Source organism: Drosophila mauritiana, chromosome 3R (genome assembly GCF_004382145.1).
Source record: "Drosophila mauritiana strain mau12 chromosome 3R, ASM438214v1, whole genome shotgun sequence".
NCBI lineage: Eukaryota > Metazoa > Arthropoda > Insecta > Diptera > Drosophilidae > Drosophila > Drosophila mauritiana.
The window spans coordinates 17,593,706-17,607,655 of NC_046670.1; the positions used below are offsets into that span (position 1 = coordinate 17,593,706).

The 13,950-nt window shown below is 39.1% G+C and overlaps 1 protein-coding gene across 5 annotated transcripts in view; it reads left to right on the top strand.

The window, feature by feature from the left end:
• The window catches only part of LOC117146122 (maternal protein pumilio), a 168,944-nt gene that overhangs the window by 16,996 nt on the left and 137,998 nt on the right, over positions 1–13,950 (top strand). For all 5 annotated transcript variants that reach the window (XM_033312120.1, XM_033312119.1, XM_033312121.1 and 2 more), the window contains 5 exons: positions 1,972–2,213; positions 2,413–2,539; positions 2,600–2,718; positions 6,449–6,737; positions 6,891–6,977. In XM_033312120.1, coding sequence (XP_033168011.1) covers positions 1,972–2,213; positions 2,413–2,539; positions 2,600–2,718; positions 6,449–6,737; positions 6,891–6,977 — 864 coding nt within the window. The remainder of the gene's footprint in view (positions 1–1,971; positions 2,214–2,412; positions 2,540–2,599; positions 2,719–6,448; positions 6,738–6,890; positions 6,978–13,950) is intronic.

Consider the following 13,950-nt stretch of genomic DNA (forward strand, 5'->3'; position numbering starts at 1 on the left):
GTCTCTGTCTTTTTTATTTTTCTTTTTTATCCGTTCGCCTATTTGCCATTCTAAGATTTTCTTGCCGTTTTTGTTGTTTTTCTGGCCATTTCTTCTTCTTGCTGTCGCTGTCTATGCTTTGCGAGCATTTTCGTTGGCTTCTCTCTCACTCTCTCACGCATATTTTCCAACAAAGAGGAGGCCGGTTTTTGTTTTCTGTCTCTCCCTTTTTTTCTGGCTCACCCGCTCCCTTTTCGCTCAGCTGTATGTGTGCTGTATCTGTGTAAGCTGAATGTGCGTGTGTGTGTGTTCGTTGTATCTACGTTTTTGTTTTTTTTGTATCTTCACAGTCAAGGACAAGTTAATGAACGATTTTCTCTTATGTGCGGATTTTCCTACATGCGGGGGTGATGGGTGGTAAATTTGTTTGGGTCTCGAATCGCTTTAATTATAAACAAAGAAAAAAAACGGAATTTCAATTTCAATAATGTCGAATTGACTCGTTTTCGATATTCTTAGGGAGCTCATATCCGCGCCACGATTCTTTTTCGTACTTACTGTAGAAAATCTTTCTTTCAGTGCACATTATTCTCAACTGAATTCTGTTTCCTTCTTTTGTTTTGTTCATTAACAAAAGCGATTTTAATTTTGTTGCTCACTTTTCCGGTTGGTGATTTTTATTTTGCTCGGCGCCGCATTTTTTGGCACCTCTTTGCCGCCTTGTTTTTTGTGCTTATTTATTAATTGCGGTTTAATTAATTTATTTGATTTATTTTTTCTTGCCTACCCGCACAGATTTTCATTCATTTTCGGAGATTGTGACCCATATTAAATGAAACAAAAATATTACGTCAGCATTTCGTTGTGATTTTCATGTATTGTTTTCCATTTTTATTGTATCACTGCTTTGGTAATCTCTTTTGTATCTTTTGTGTGCGAGCAGCGCAGATCAAAATTCGCACTTTTCTGACTTAAGCTTCTTTTCTTTTGCACTGTCAAGCTTTTCTTTGTCTCGCTCTATAATTTTTTTTCACGCTCTCGCCGTCTTTGGCTCGTTTAAAGCATTTTCGTTGGCTTTATTTACAATTTTTGCCTTGGCTAAATATTTGTTAAGAGATTTCGGTGTTTGGTAATCTCTAAAACCATCGCCGTTCGAAATCTTTGGGTCTGTGAAATTGTTGTCTTAGGTCAATAGACAAACGTTAAGCCGGCTATGCATATTTTTCAAATATTTGCTTTATTTGTAATTGTTGTTTAACTCAAATGTTTATCATTCAATCAACTTAATCGGAAAATTTATAGATTTTAATTAAATTGGTTTGGCAAAACCGTGAATTTAGGATTTTGGTAATAAATGGTCGCTTTTTAAGTTGCCGGTAACCTACAATTTTGGCTCGACTTTTAGTGACTTGCGCTGTTATTAATGCAAAAGTCGCAGCCAAGGAAAGCTTTTCCATTTTCCGCCCAACGTGCAACGCCACCCCCTTCGCTTGAAGCCCAGTTGATAAGCTCTTAAATATTTAAACTGTGTGTCAGGATGTCGGGAAGTTGCCAGATGTGTGGGCGGTTTGGTGCGGCTTATTCTGTCGCATTATGACGCAAGGTTTTCCTTTGGGAATGGTTAAACACACACACACACACAGAGCCAAAAAGAAAAGGAGGGCGACAAAAGTTAATTAACAATTTGTTTGCAATGCTCCGTTGACATTTATGTCGCTGGCATTGTTGTCAATGAGACGATGATGTGATTTCTCTGATATTTGCTTTCCTGGAAGCCATCAATTGCCAATGGGAATACAGTTGAGATTGCCATTCAATAGCGCATTAAATGATTCTATGGATTTTCATTTTCATTTCCATTTCCCGTTTCTCGGAATTTTATTTTTCACGAAAAAGTAAATTGGCTTATAATAATTTAATTACAAAAATCCAAAAAAAAAAAAAAAATACGTGCAAATTATAAATTCGGTTTTTGTTTTCTCCATGTTTCAGATTACCACATCCACTGCCAAGAAATTGTGGGAGAAATCCGATGGCAAGGGCGTGTCCTCGAGCACTCCCGGTGGACCCTTGCATCCGCTGCAGATCCCCGGCATCGGGGATCCCTCCTCCGTGTGGAAGGATCACACCTGGTCCACCCAGGCCGAGAATATCCTGGTGCCGCCCCCCTCGCGAGCCTACGCCCATGGAGGCGCCTCCGATACTTCGAACAGCGGCAATGCGGGCATACTGAGGTGAGAAAATTAACACGAACTAAACATTTACAAATGGATTCAATGGAGCGTGAAGTGCAGATAAGGAAGTTGCAAAATACGCTTGTAAATTTCAAGCGCCGAAACTTTTCCAACCATTTAATTAGTAATTAATAAATCTTTGAACTACTGCTGAATTTGAATTTTATATAACTATCTAATGGCGCTATTTCTCTTGCAGTCCCCGCGATTCGACTTGCGCCAAAGTGGTTGAATATGTTTTCAGTGGCTCGCCCACCAACAAGGATAGCTCGCTCTCCGGATTGGAGCCGCATTTGCGGAATCTAAAGTTTGACGACAACGATAAGGTAGGATGAAATTCAAACAGAATCGATTTTATAATAACAATACCTTGTTTCCAATTACAGTCACGCGACGATAAGGAAAAGGCAAACTCTCCGTTTGACACAAACGGTTTGAAGAAGGACGATCAGGTCACAAACTCAAATGGTGTTGTCAACGGAATTGACGATGACAAGGGCTTCAAGTGAGTAGCAGACAACTTTCAACTCCGTCCAGACTCCGACTAAAGACCCCAGACTAGACCGCTCTAAACTCTGGGTTGGTTAGACAAAACTGGTTTTCTCGCTCTGTTCTTCTCGCCTCTCTTCTCTTGACCGCAGAATTTTTTCAAGTTATGATTACTGAAACTGAAATTTTTCCAGTTCAAGGTTGGGTTCTTTCTGTTTTGCATAGACTTTCACTCGATCCACAGTGTGTAGTGTGTTGTTAGGAAAGGCAAGAAGTGGAGTTTTCCAGTTTTCATCGTGACTGGCAAACGGTTGAGGAAATTATGACTGGTTCTGTGTAATACACATGACTAGTAATTCTTATTTTTTTTTCTTACGAAGGTTATTCAATAGAGCTATTAAAATTATTCAAAACTATAACCAATTTTTAAGTTGTAAGGCCTACGATTATATGTAATTAGATGAAGAAATCCACTTCCTTTCTGTTTTGCATTACATGTGCGTTTTTCACACAGCTGAAACTTAATTAAGAGCTTTTAGCAATTACACATTGATGTCAGTTAAGGAAATAATTGCCTTAGTTTCGTATTATTTAGTAAGTTATTTAGTAATTGCGAGCATATGCTAATAATTGGCCTGCTCATTAATTGTTAAGAGTCAAACCTTGAATATTAAATTATCGAAAAGTGTTGACCCACAAAATTCGTATCAATTACCCGAAATATTTACCGGCCTGGTCTTAACCCACATTTTTTTCTTTGTACTTCACCTGCAATTGCCATATCTTCGTATTCATGTGTGACATAAAGCTGCAAAGTGATTGTTGTGCGTCTGCCCACGGTTTTCGTATTTCCATTTCCATTTACATTATTTATTATTAAGTTTTTAATTGTTATTTATGGCAATGGGGAAAGCTTTTTTCTCCTCGTGCGGCCCACCTGCGTTTTTTACGCCTTTTCCAGTTGACGCAACGAAAATACGACGACACTTTGAGTGAGTTAAATTGGAATTTGTGCAGTTATGTTGAAAGAGTTATGCTCAAAAATTGTAGGGGGAGTGCTGCCCGCTGGCTCGGCTTGAATTCATAGACAATTTGTATTGGTTAAGCAAGTTAGCAAGTAATTGGAATAAAGATTGAATGGGCAAAGCAAAAAGCTTTATGTAACTACGATTTGATCTAAAATTCGATTATTTTGTTCAGCAAGGTCTAGGTCTATTCTATTCTATTCTAAAGCGTACTTAAATATACAATTCCAATTATTACAATTTCTGAGCCACTTCCTCTTATCAAGCTGTCGTACTTAAACAACATTTAGCAGAAACAAATACATGAGAGACCAGCAATCAGCTTTTAGGCCTAACAAAAGAAAAAGAAACCAGTCTGCGGTTTTCTCTCCCTCTCCCGCTCTCGCAATTATATCTGTATCTCGCTCTCCGCTTTGGCAGCCGGCTGGTTTCTCAGTTTCTTTATACTTTTTTTTGTCCACTGACGCTGTTTTGCAATTTCATTGCCGGTTGGCCCAAACATGTTTCAATGCCAAACGTAATAACTGTTATGATGTAAGTGGCAACAACAGCAGCCAGCGAGCAGAAGAGCCACAGCAATAAAAATCACCTGCATCAAGATCAGCTACAAGAAATCGATAGTCAATCCGATTTCAGTTTGAGTTGCATGAGAGTGCAACGCTGATTACAAGAAACTTTTTGAACTTTAGATCATGTTTAAAACGAACAATATAAATGTATAAATAAATTAAGTAAAAGGAAGTAAGCAGTAGTTAAAAACATAATTCAATAGAATTATCGGGCTGATGAAATCGAATTGCAAACGTTATATATATTATGTTGTATTTGCCATACACTTTTTGATTAGATTTCGTTTGATATTGCATTACAGCGTGGGCTTCAGTTGGTTTTTTGTATTACCACTATTTTTTTGTTGCTACTGCGGCTGGAGGTTTCTTTTTTTATATGGCTGTTTGCTATTGTACGTTTTGTTTGAAATTAAAGTTGCGAAAACATTGAAAAGCGAAAAGCGCTGCTAAAAATAATTCGAGGCAGGCAAAAGTGGACAGACAAGTGACTCACCTGACTGGCACACACACACACACACCGAATGCTGCTTCTTCTTTTGCCGCCTGCCAGGTGACCCAGACTACTGCTAACCCATTACTACACTACACTACCCCTTCCCCAATTCAGCGCCCTTTTCCGCTTACCACTCTGACCTTTTTGGCTGCCGATGCCTCATTTTTTGTTGCTTCTTCCCCTTGCCCGCCTTCGCTCCCCTGGTGGCCGCACTTTCTTTTGTCTTGAAAAGTGAAAATTTTGGGTCACCAAAAGCGGAGCAGCGGGGCTAATGGGATTGTATGAACATACTACTTTGTGCTAGGTCAGACATGACTCTTAGAATTCGGGGGGCCAATGGAAAGTTGCCAATGAAAACCTGACCTCGGTCAAAGTAGACGCTCTACAAAATGTAGAAATCTAAGCTTTGGGAATACTGTTTTGTAATTGGAACCCCAAAAAAGTAATAGATTGTGGCTAGCCAAAATTAAGAGAAGAGTTTATATAAAAAAGAAGATGATCCGTTTATGCTTGGCTGGCCTCATGACTGGGTTTATTTACCGCCAGATGGTTGGTAATCACATACAGAATTCTAAAATATACGTAGCTAAGCTAAATGACTAATACAGGTAGTCAAAAATATCTCAGAGTGTATGACGTAAGCTGCTTAAAAATTATAGAAATTACAAGCTTTTAGCAGCAATGCACTTCGCATTACAGTTGGATTAACAGTAATTAATTCCTTCGCTTTGGATATTTGTTTCCCCAGCTGCTTTTGTTGAGAGCGCTAAACTTTTGTTCTGCTCCCGAGCTTGTTTCTCTGAAGTCACTTGTATTGTTAATAAGGCGGTGTGAATGACCTGGCAATGAAATTATAGCTGGCAAATTACATACGAGCACACATGCATTTGACGCTAGAAAGAAAAGACGCAAACAATGTGCAGAGTAGAGTGTAGTAAAAATCGCTTGCAGAGTCATCGACTTGGGTGCAGTGGGTTAAGAGCGATGAATGAATGGAAGCTGCCGTGCCGAGATAAATGCATTAATTAATTTATCAGCATGACTGACTCATACTACACACAGTGGCAAACATTTCCAGTTTGATCTAAAGTTTGGCTCGACCATTTTATTTGCATGTTAAACGTTGCTCGTTAAAAAAAAATCGCTAATTTTATGCAAATGCTGTGTTCAATTTATGAGCTGCTGGTCAGCTGGTCGGCTGACGTCACGAGTGATTTTCAAACAAGTTTGCTGCTTAAGTCTTTTGTTTCACGCGATATTTGGCCAATAGCTGCAAAACTGCGCAGTTGAGGAGTAATATTACGCCGGCGAATTAATCGCCTCTAATCTTAGATTGGTTTTAATTTCTAATTTAAAGTTGGAGATTTTTTATTACAAATAAATAGAAGGCATAATTCTGTTCTAAATACATTTTAGTTCACTTGACAGTTTGAGTACCTCTGATAAGAATAAGGTTTATGTCACGGCTAAGTGGTGGATACAGTCACTCACAAACTTTCTACAGTTCAAATTATTATGATTACAGTTTGAAACTGCACTGTTAACTAACATGCTGTTAAGATCCTTTGTTGCTTTTAAACTGTGAAATGTAAAATGTATTAGATAAACGAATAGGTTGAATAATTATAAACAAATTTATATTTTTTCATTTTATTATAGTCGCACTCCCGGTTCACGTCAACCATCACCTGCAGAGGAGTCCCAGCCACGTCCCCCAAATCTACTCTTTCCCCCACTGCCTTTTAATCACATGCTCATGGATCATGGCCAAGGCATGGGCGGCGGTTTGGGCGGAGTTGTCGGATCTGGCAACGGGGTTGGGGGTGGCAACGGCGGAGGCGGGGCAGGCGGCGCTTATGCGGCCCACCAGCAGATGGCCGCTCAGATGAGTCAATTGCAACCGCCGATGATGAACGGCGTTGGCGGCGGAATGCCAATGGCAGCACAGGTAGGATGGTTAAGTTTAAGTGAACAAAAGTATATAAAGTATAAGATCGAAATTGTATAAATTTAATAAGATTCTATTACGAATTCTATTAATTCTATTAAGAAGTAATGCTTGCTTATCTTGTACTAACTAATCGTTAATCCTACTTGACAGTCACCCATGTTGAATCACCAGGCAGCTGGACCCAATCATATGGAATCTCCCGGAAATCTCTTGCAGCAGCAAAATTTTGATGTTCAGGTGAGTTGAAATAAATCCTACCGAACCGTTCAGTTTGTTGTTTCCATGGTCCCCAGAGTGACATTTTCATTGTGGGCTCGCAACCGAAAATTTGGGTCATGTGAGTGGGTGGCGTGGGAGTAGGCAACTGTGTTGTGTGCTGGAGCCACAGTGGCTGCCTAATTTTCCACATCCGCCGGATGCTGCTGTTGCGTCCCCTGGTAGCCATTTCCGCCAGCCTTGCACAAAACTGAGTCCCAGTGCACCACTCTCCATTTCTCGATTTACCATCCGGCATTCTCCGCAGTGCCCATCTCGTTGCATGCAATTTATTTCGAAACAAAACGGAAATCGGATTTATTAGCCACAAAATTGCTTTTAAGCTGGTGCTTCTGTGTGCCAGTGGCTGTCAAACCAGCCTTTGGTTAGGCTCGCTCTCAGTCACATTCCTGCGGTTACAGTTGTCACTCGATAGGGGAAAACGAATGACTAATTTTTGCTTTCGAAATTGAATAATAAAATGTTTAGTTTCATTCAGTTACTAACAAAGGAGATTAGACTCAATGCCTAAATTCCTGAATCGTTTTAACCTTTTGAAATCGCTTTAATATTCCATATCTTTCTCTGCGAGTGCAGACTGTATTTCGGCCGCAGTCAATGTCATTTCTTTCTGTTAACTTCAGCTTTATATCTAGCAAACAACCAACAGGCAGCCCTTCTCCCTTGGCTGCCAAATTGAAAATCAATATGCGTTGTTGCAGTTACCGATGCTATATCCTCCCTCGATCTCTGCCCATCCCGCCCGATTCCCCCCTGGCCTTCAACTGTTGGCCGCAAAGCAAATTGACATTTCCACACTTTAGTCGTCGTTGAGGCTGGGCCAATCTGCACTTCCGCTTTTTATCGCTCGCTCCACACATCCTGCAGGCATTTTTGTGTCGCTTTTGTCTTCTCTTCTGGCCCAAAGGAGGAAAAGGTGGGGCAAAACCGAAGCGGGAAAACTTTATCGTAGCTCTTTGTTGGCATGTGTGTGTGTTTTAAGTGAGCTGCCTGAAAGTGTGCTGCGCAAAATTGCATCAAAGTGAAAAAGCCAACACACTGTCAGAAAATGTTGTTAAGCCAACAACAGTCGAGCAACAAGCATCAAACTGTACCCTGATCGGGCCAAAGTAGCTGGAATGTCATTACGGATGAAAAACTGATGCTGCTTGTGGCGCCAGAAAGGTGAGAGTTTAATGCGCTTCCTGTGTTTTGCGTAAAGTTTTCAATAAGCACATTCCAGTCACCTTTAATGCCTTCAGCTCATATGTGTTGATCAAACAGATGTAATTAAAGGGAATGCGGCGTCTTTATTTAGTGAGCTCTTTATAAAGCAAAGGTATTCATAACTAAATATATGTATATGTTTAAATATTTAACATTTAAACATTTCTCTTATTCAACAGAAATCCGACTTGGTGTTGTATCAAAAATAGTTACAGCTTTTCAAACATTAAAATGAAATTACCCTTTCAGAGTTCAGTTAAAAGGGAAATCCCCTTTGCCCTTTTATGGCACGCTTTTAATTCAGAGCAAAAATTATATTATAATGCCTGCGTTGTGCGAAAGACCATAAAGAATGTTAATATATGTGTAATAATAGTGATTATTATTATGTTTTCATATTCTCTCAGAGAGATAAAGCAACTCGCAACTCACTCCAACCATAAATAAAGCCCAGTAAAGGGAAAGCAGGAGGCCAGATATGCATTTATTGGTTTCATGAGAAAGGCGTGCAATATGTTGCCGATAATGGATAATGCAAGGCATGCACTCAGGCTTTTCCCCACTTTTGGGTAGCTTTCGTGCATATTTCTTATTAAATTGGCGTTGATATTAACACTGAAAAGAAGCAAAGAAAAGAATCTTGACGAATTGCATGCAAAATAACGATGAAAACTGAATGAAAGGACTTTTTGTTGGCTTGAAGGATAGCAATATGGCACCACATAGTACAATGCCAGTGATTTTTGACAATGGTTATGCAATAAATATGAAGACGAACGACTTGACGCTTTTGTTATGAGATTTCGAAAGTGGGTGATAAAATAGAAAGTGATGCGAGTGCAACTATTGGTAGATTACTACCATGGCTTATTTGGTTTTAAGTATTAAAGAAATCCGAACGATTCTTGACTCTTACTGCAGTTTCTTCAGCATCGTGTCTAAAATGCAATTTTCCTCATGAATATGCATTAAAGTCGGAAGAAAAACGAGCAAATTTCACATATGGTGTAACCATGCGTAGAATGTCAGAATGTAGAAGACAAATGAATGGATTGCCTTTGAAATGAAAGAAATCATTATTTATATGCAGCAGAAGAAGGAGCAAAATTACCGCAGACCAAAGGAAAAGGGGAATATTGCTTTGGCAAATCGCTGAAAATTAATGCAAACTGTTGCCAACGAATCATCAATATAAATTTCAATGTGACTAATAACGTATTTGGCCAACTATTTGCGAGCAAATAAAGAAAAATGTTTGTGAAACATAAATCAATAGTTTAGCCTGAAGTAAGAAGATAAGAAAAGTTAGTTTGGCAAATAATTTAGTGATTGTTAAAATGAAGCAAAGCAGATGACGCATTTCTCTCACTTATAAACAATTACAAATTGTGTGGCCCAAATGCGGAAGAAATGCTTTTCTATGGCTTACTTTTTATGATTTCCTTTCTCTAACACTTTTGGCTGCTGCCTGTCTTAGCCACGCTTCATTGGCTGCTTTTGTGTGTTAATCAGTCAGTTGGTAAGCCTTTTGTTGTCTTCAACGCGGCTTAATCGGATGATTGTTTTTGATCTCTTTTGTCTGCCTATTTCAGCTTTGATCTGAAAGTTTGTTTAATTGATTTCAAAAGTGTCGGATTATTGCGGTTTTTCTTGTCTTCAGGTACTTGGTTTAGTAAATCAGAAAGTTAAAAGAAAATATGCTTTTGTGTGTGTAAAATTTAAAGGTAACGAAGAGGGTTAAATAAAAATAACATAATTTAAATGCATAATCGAAATGCAAAACGAAACAAATAAATCAGATTATAGCAAATAATTGTGTACGCATTATGCAAATTCCAGCAATAGTTTTGTGTCTTTTCAAGTGTTTAATTTATGCATTTCGAAATATAAATAATTCTGTATATTTTTTATGCCAATACAGTCGCATAGTTTTAGGTCAGCAGGCAATTGAGATTTAACAGATGGCATTAACTAATAGGCATGGGATAGCAGCACGAATGCCACTTGCATTCAGCGTTCAAATTCGTCGTGCATAATTTAGTACCGCCAAAGTGCGAAAATTTGCATAAAAATGCATTTAAATCAATGGAAAGTGCAGCATCTGCTTTGCTCCTTGCCGCTGATTCGCAATGCACCCCTCTGCAGTTTACCAACCCCTTTTCGTCGCTGGCATATATTAATATAGCAATTAATTAAGCGTTAATTGGCACAAAAAGCATATAGCTCATTATGCATGTGTGTATGGCACTTAGTAAATTAATTTCCAATTGTCCATGGGCAGTGTTTCATTTCAATTCAGGCCTGCTCACATTTTGTTCAAAATACTACGTTCGCGTTGCATTTCAAGTTTAAATGACTACGTTTTGATGATTGAAAAAAGGATTCAATTAAATGCCTACAATGCCATTGCGAACGTGCATTTTGGTTGGTTAAATTTTGGAATTTCAAAAGTAGATTGTAGATTGGTATGATGAGTAAATCATATTTGAAAATCAGCTTTTCTATAAGTTATATATACATATGAATATATTTTAAACCAATTGCTCTTCTAGAAGTTTGAAGCTTAAGTTTGCTGTGCAACATTAAAGTTTTGATCTGTTTTATAACCACTTCGATTACCTTTAGCTTCCTTAGGCAACTTTCCTCATTTCGCATTAGTCTGCAAAGACTTTTCCGTTGCCATGGACAACGATAGATTGCTTCCACGTCCCCAATCAAGTGGTTGTTGTTTTTGGACAGGGGCGTCCCACCGAAGGAGTGAAAATTGTTGGCAGTGGTGGGTGGGTGGAAAGTGTCATCCAATGCCGTCACTTGACATTTACCGCCAATAAAGCCCAATTAGCGGTTACTCCATGCCTCAGACACTCCGTCTTCGTCGTCTTCCCTTGAAGTTTGTGTGGACACGCAAATGCTAATTAGTAAGTGGCAAATAGTTGACATCGGCTTCGAAAGGGGGGCGGCTGTGGGTGGGGCTGCGTGGGTGGGTGGCAAGTGGCGGGGCGTCGCAAATTTGGTAGCCGAGACATTAATTAAGCGAAGCCCTGATGCATGCTTCACAGCATATGCGCTTATCAGCAGTGTCCTTGCAATCCCCGCCACTTTAATGGCTTAGTGTAGGAAACTGCCAATATGGAATAGTTAGCTGAGCGAGGATCTTGGGCTAATAATGATTTAAGCACATTGCTATACACAGACTTCCTATTTGTTTAAAATGTATCCACTAATCTCGATGCCAATGAAATTTCCCTTCCAATTATTTACCGCAGTTACTTCAGTTAACCTATTAACACTTCTTAACTTTTAACTCAACCTCACATGGGAAAACTTCAAAGCACAAGTGATTCCTCATCGAATCCACCCCGAAAAAGAAGCGAAAAGACGAAGAGTTTAGCAAATAATTTGCCTTTAATTAACATGCTGACATCATTAAGGAGATGGCAACAGTTTGTCAGATAGCCGAATCATTTGTCTTCACGCCTGCAGGAAATATCATCCCCAACTACCGAAGGTTTTCATTTCCCAGCAACATCACCACTCCCCCGGAAAATGCTATTGACAGCGCCACCTTTCCACCCACGGCCTTGATGTTTGTGTGCTTGTGTGTGTGCTAATTAAATAGAAAAATTAGAAAAACTACGTCGTAAATTTCACTACGAAGTCGTGTAATACAAAACCCAAAAGCGCACTTATCACACTCCAGGGGCGAAACGGGAAAACTGCCGGGGAAATCGGGCACAAGCGCTGACAAAGAGCGATGAGGAAAATGGAGAACGGAGAATGGAGAATGGAAAACCTCGAACGGCGAAAACCCCAACGAAACCCCAGAACACCCCACCCCCTGGCGGGTGTGAAATCATTTGACGACATTGCTCGCTGCATGACGCAATTAATCACATTAAGTTGGCCTGGCCATGTTATTTATTTATTCGTGGCCAGACTGAGCGGGCCAATTCGCTGTAGACTATGAAAAAAGAACTCTTGATTAGCTCATAAGTGCGCAGCTAAAGACATTGACCTCGATAAGAAATGCAATTACCCCCTCGAAATGGTACATATAAAAATGCTAATTTGCTGATTACACTACGCTCGATATTGCATTGAAATTAATTGGAGAACTGAAAGGGGGAATACCTTGTTATATACTATATATGCCTTTCATCAATGTTTCATGGCATAATTAGCTTTGTTTTATTCTTAGTTTAAATAATTAACGAATGAAACAAATATATTTTGGTTGAAACTTATGCGAATTCCAATGCAAATTTAAAATGCATTTCAACTGTTTTATGCTCGCATACTTTATATAAAATATGTGTGAAACCACAGGTATTTTATTATTAAAAACATAAATTTTTGGTCGAAATTGATGTATAACAAAAAAAAAAAAGAATTTTTATACAATATTTTCACCACTAAAATGCATATTATTTATGCATTAGGTAAAATAAATGTACATTTCTTTTACTGAATCCATTTCCACTTGAGTCCACTTTTTGGCCACTTTTCATCCCCCATAATAAGTTTCGACCTTTGGCAGTAGTTTGTCAACTTTTAGTTGGTTACGTCTGGCTGGGGGGGTTTACAACAACTTTTTCATTAATAGTTAACAAGCTTCATAATTAAGCAGCCAGACGTAGGAAAGTCACAGGACATTTCTTTTATTCCCCACTTCTTTCTTGGCAAACTTTTTCTTTGGTACCTACTTACATTTTGCGGAATTATGTGCTAATAAAGTTGTTTAGATCCTGGCGTTTTGGTTGTTCTGCCTGTTTTGCAAGTATATCAATGAGCTGTAGTTTTAGTTGTCTAGCTGTCATCAGATTTCCCGAACGCATTTTCACGTCGCACCTTTCATTTGCAGACAGTTTTCCAGCTGTTTCCCAGACGCTGCTCATTTTCCAGGCCACTTGTTTGTGTACTGCTGCTGATGGCCTTGCATTCATCTGCATTTCTTTGGCAACAAGAAGAACTTTGACAAGTTCATTCGACTGTTGAATAAACCAGCAGGCGAAAGGAGTATGTAATATTTAAATTTTCACTCTGGGCAAGCCATAAATTTAAATTGGCTCATTAGCAATGGGGTTAACCACGAATACCCCAAAGCATAGTATCCTTAATCAAATTTGGCCCTGCTTTCTTAGCTGCAGGATATTCGAGCATATATATATATATATATATATCAGTGGCCACCTTTTTGCTACGCCACTTTGTCTAGCTCATTTAAGTTTTGTTGGTCGAAAAGCTTAACTAAACTAAAAGCATGTAAAGCACTGAAAAGAAAACCGCATGCAGACACTTTATTCATTTTTGCAGGGATATGGGGAAAATGGGAAATGGCTTTGTCCGCTAAGTGAGTGTGTGTTGAAAAGTTTTTCATTGAATTTCATATGTAGACGAGGGCGGGGAAAACCACACACCCACACACAGTGGGCGAAGACATCGGAGTTGATAAAATGTTGACAGTTTTGGGTTAGTTGTCGAAGCCTTTGAGTGGACAAGCTGCAGGATAAGCGAGGGGAATGTAATTGATAGAGTGCATGGGTTCTTAAAGTTATTTGACTAGCTATTAAAGTTAGTTCAACATTCTAAGTAGCTCCAAAGGGAAAGAGAATATGGATTGTTCTTTCTATGGCCAATTGAAAGGGCTTACACTTCATACACAATCATTAACCCAATTTACAATTGCGCGACACACAATCGCAATCAAAACGGGGCAATCAGGAAACAT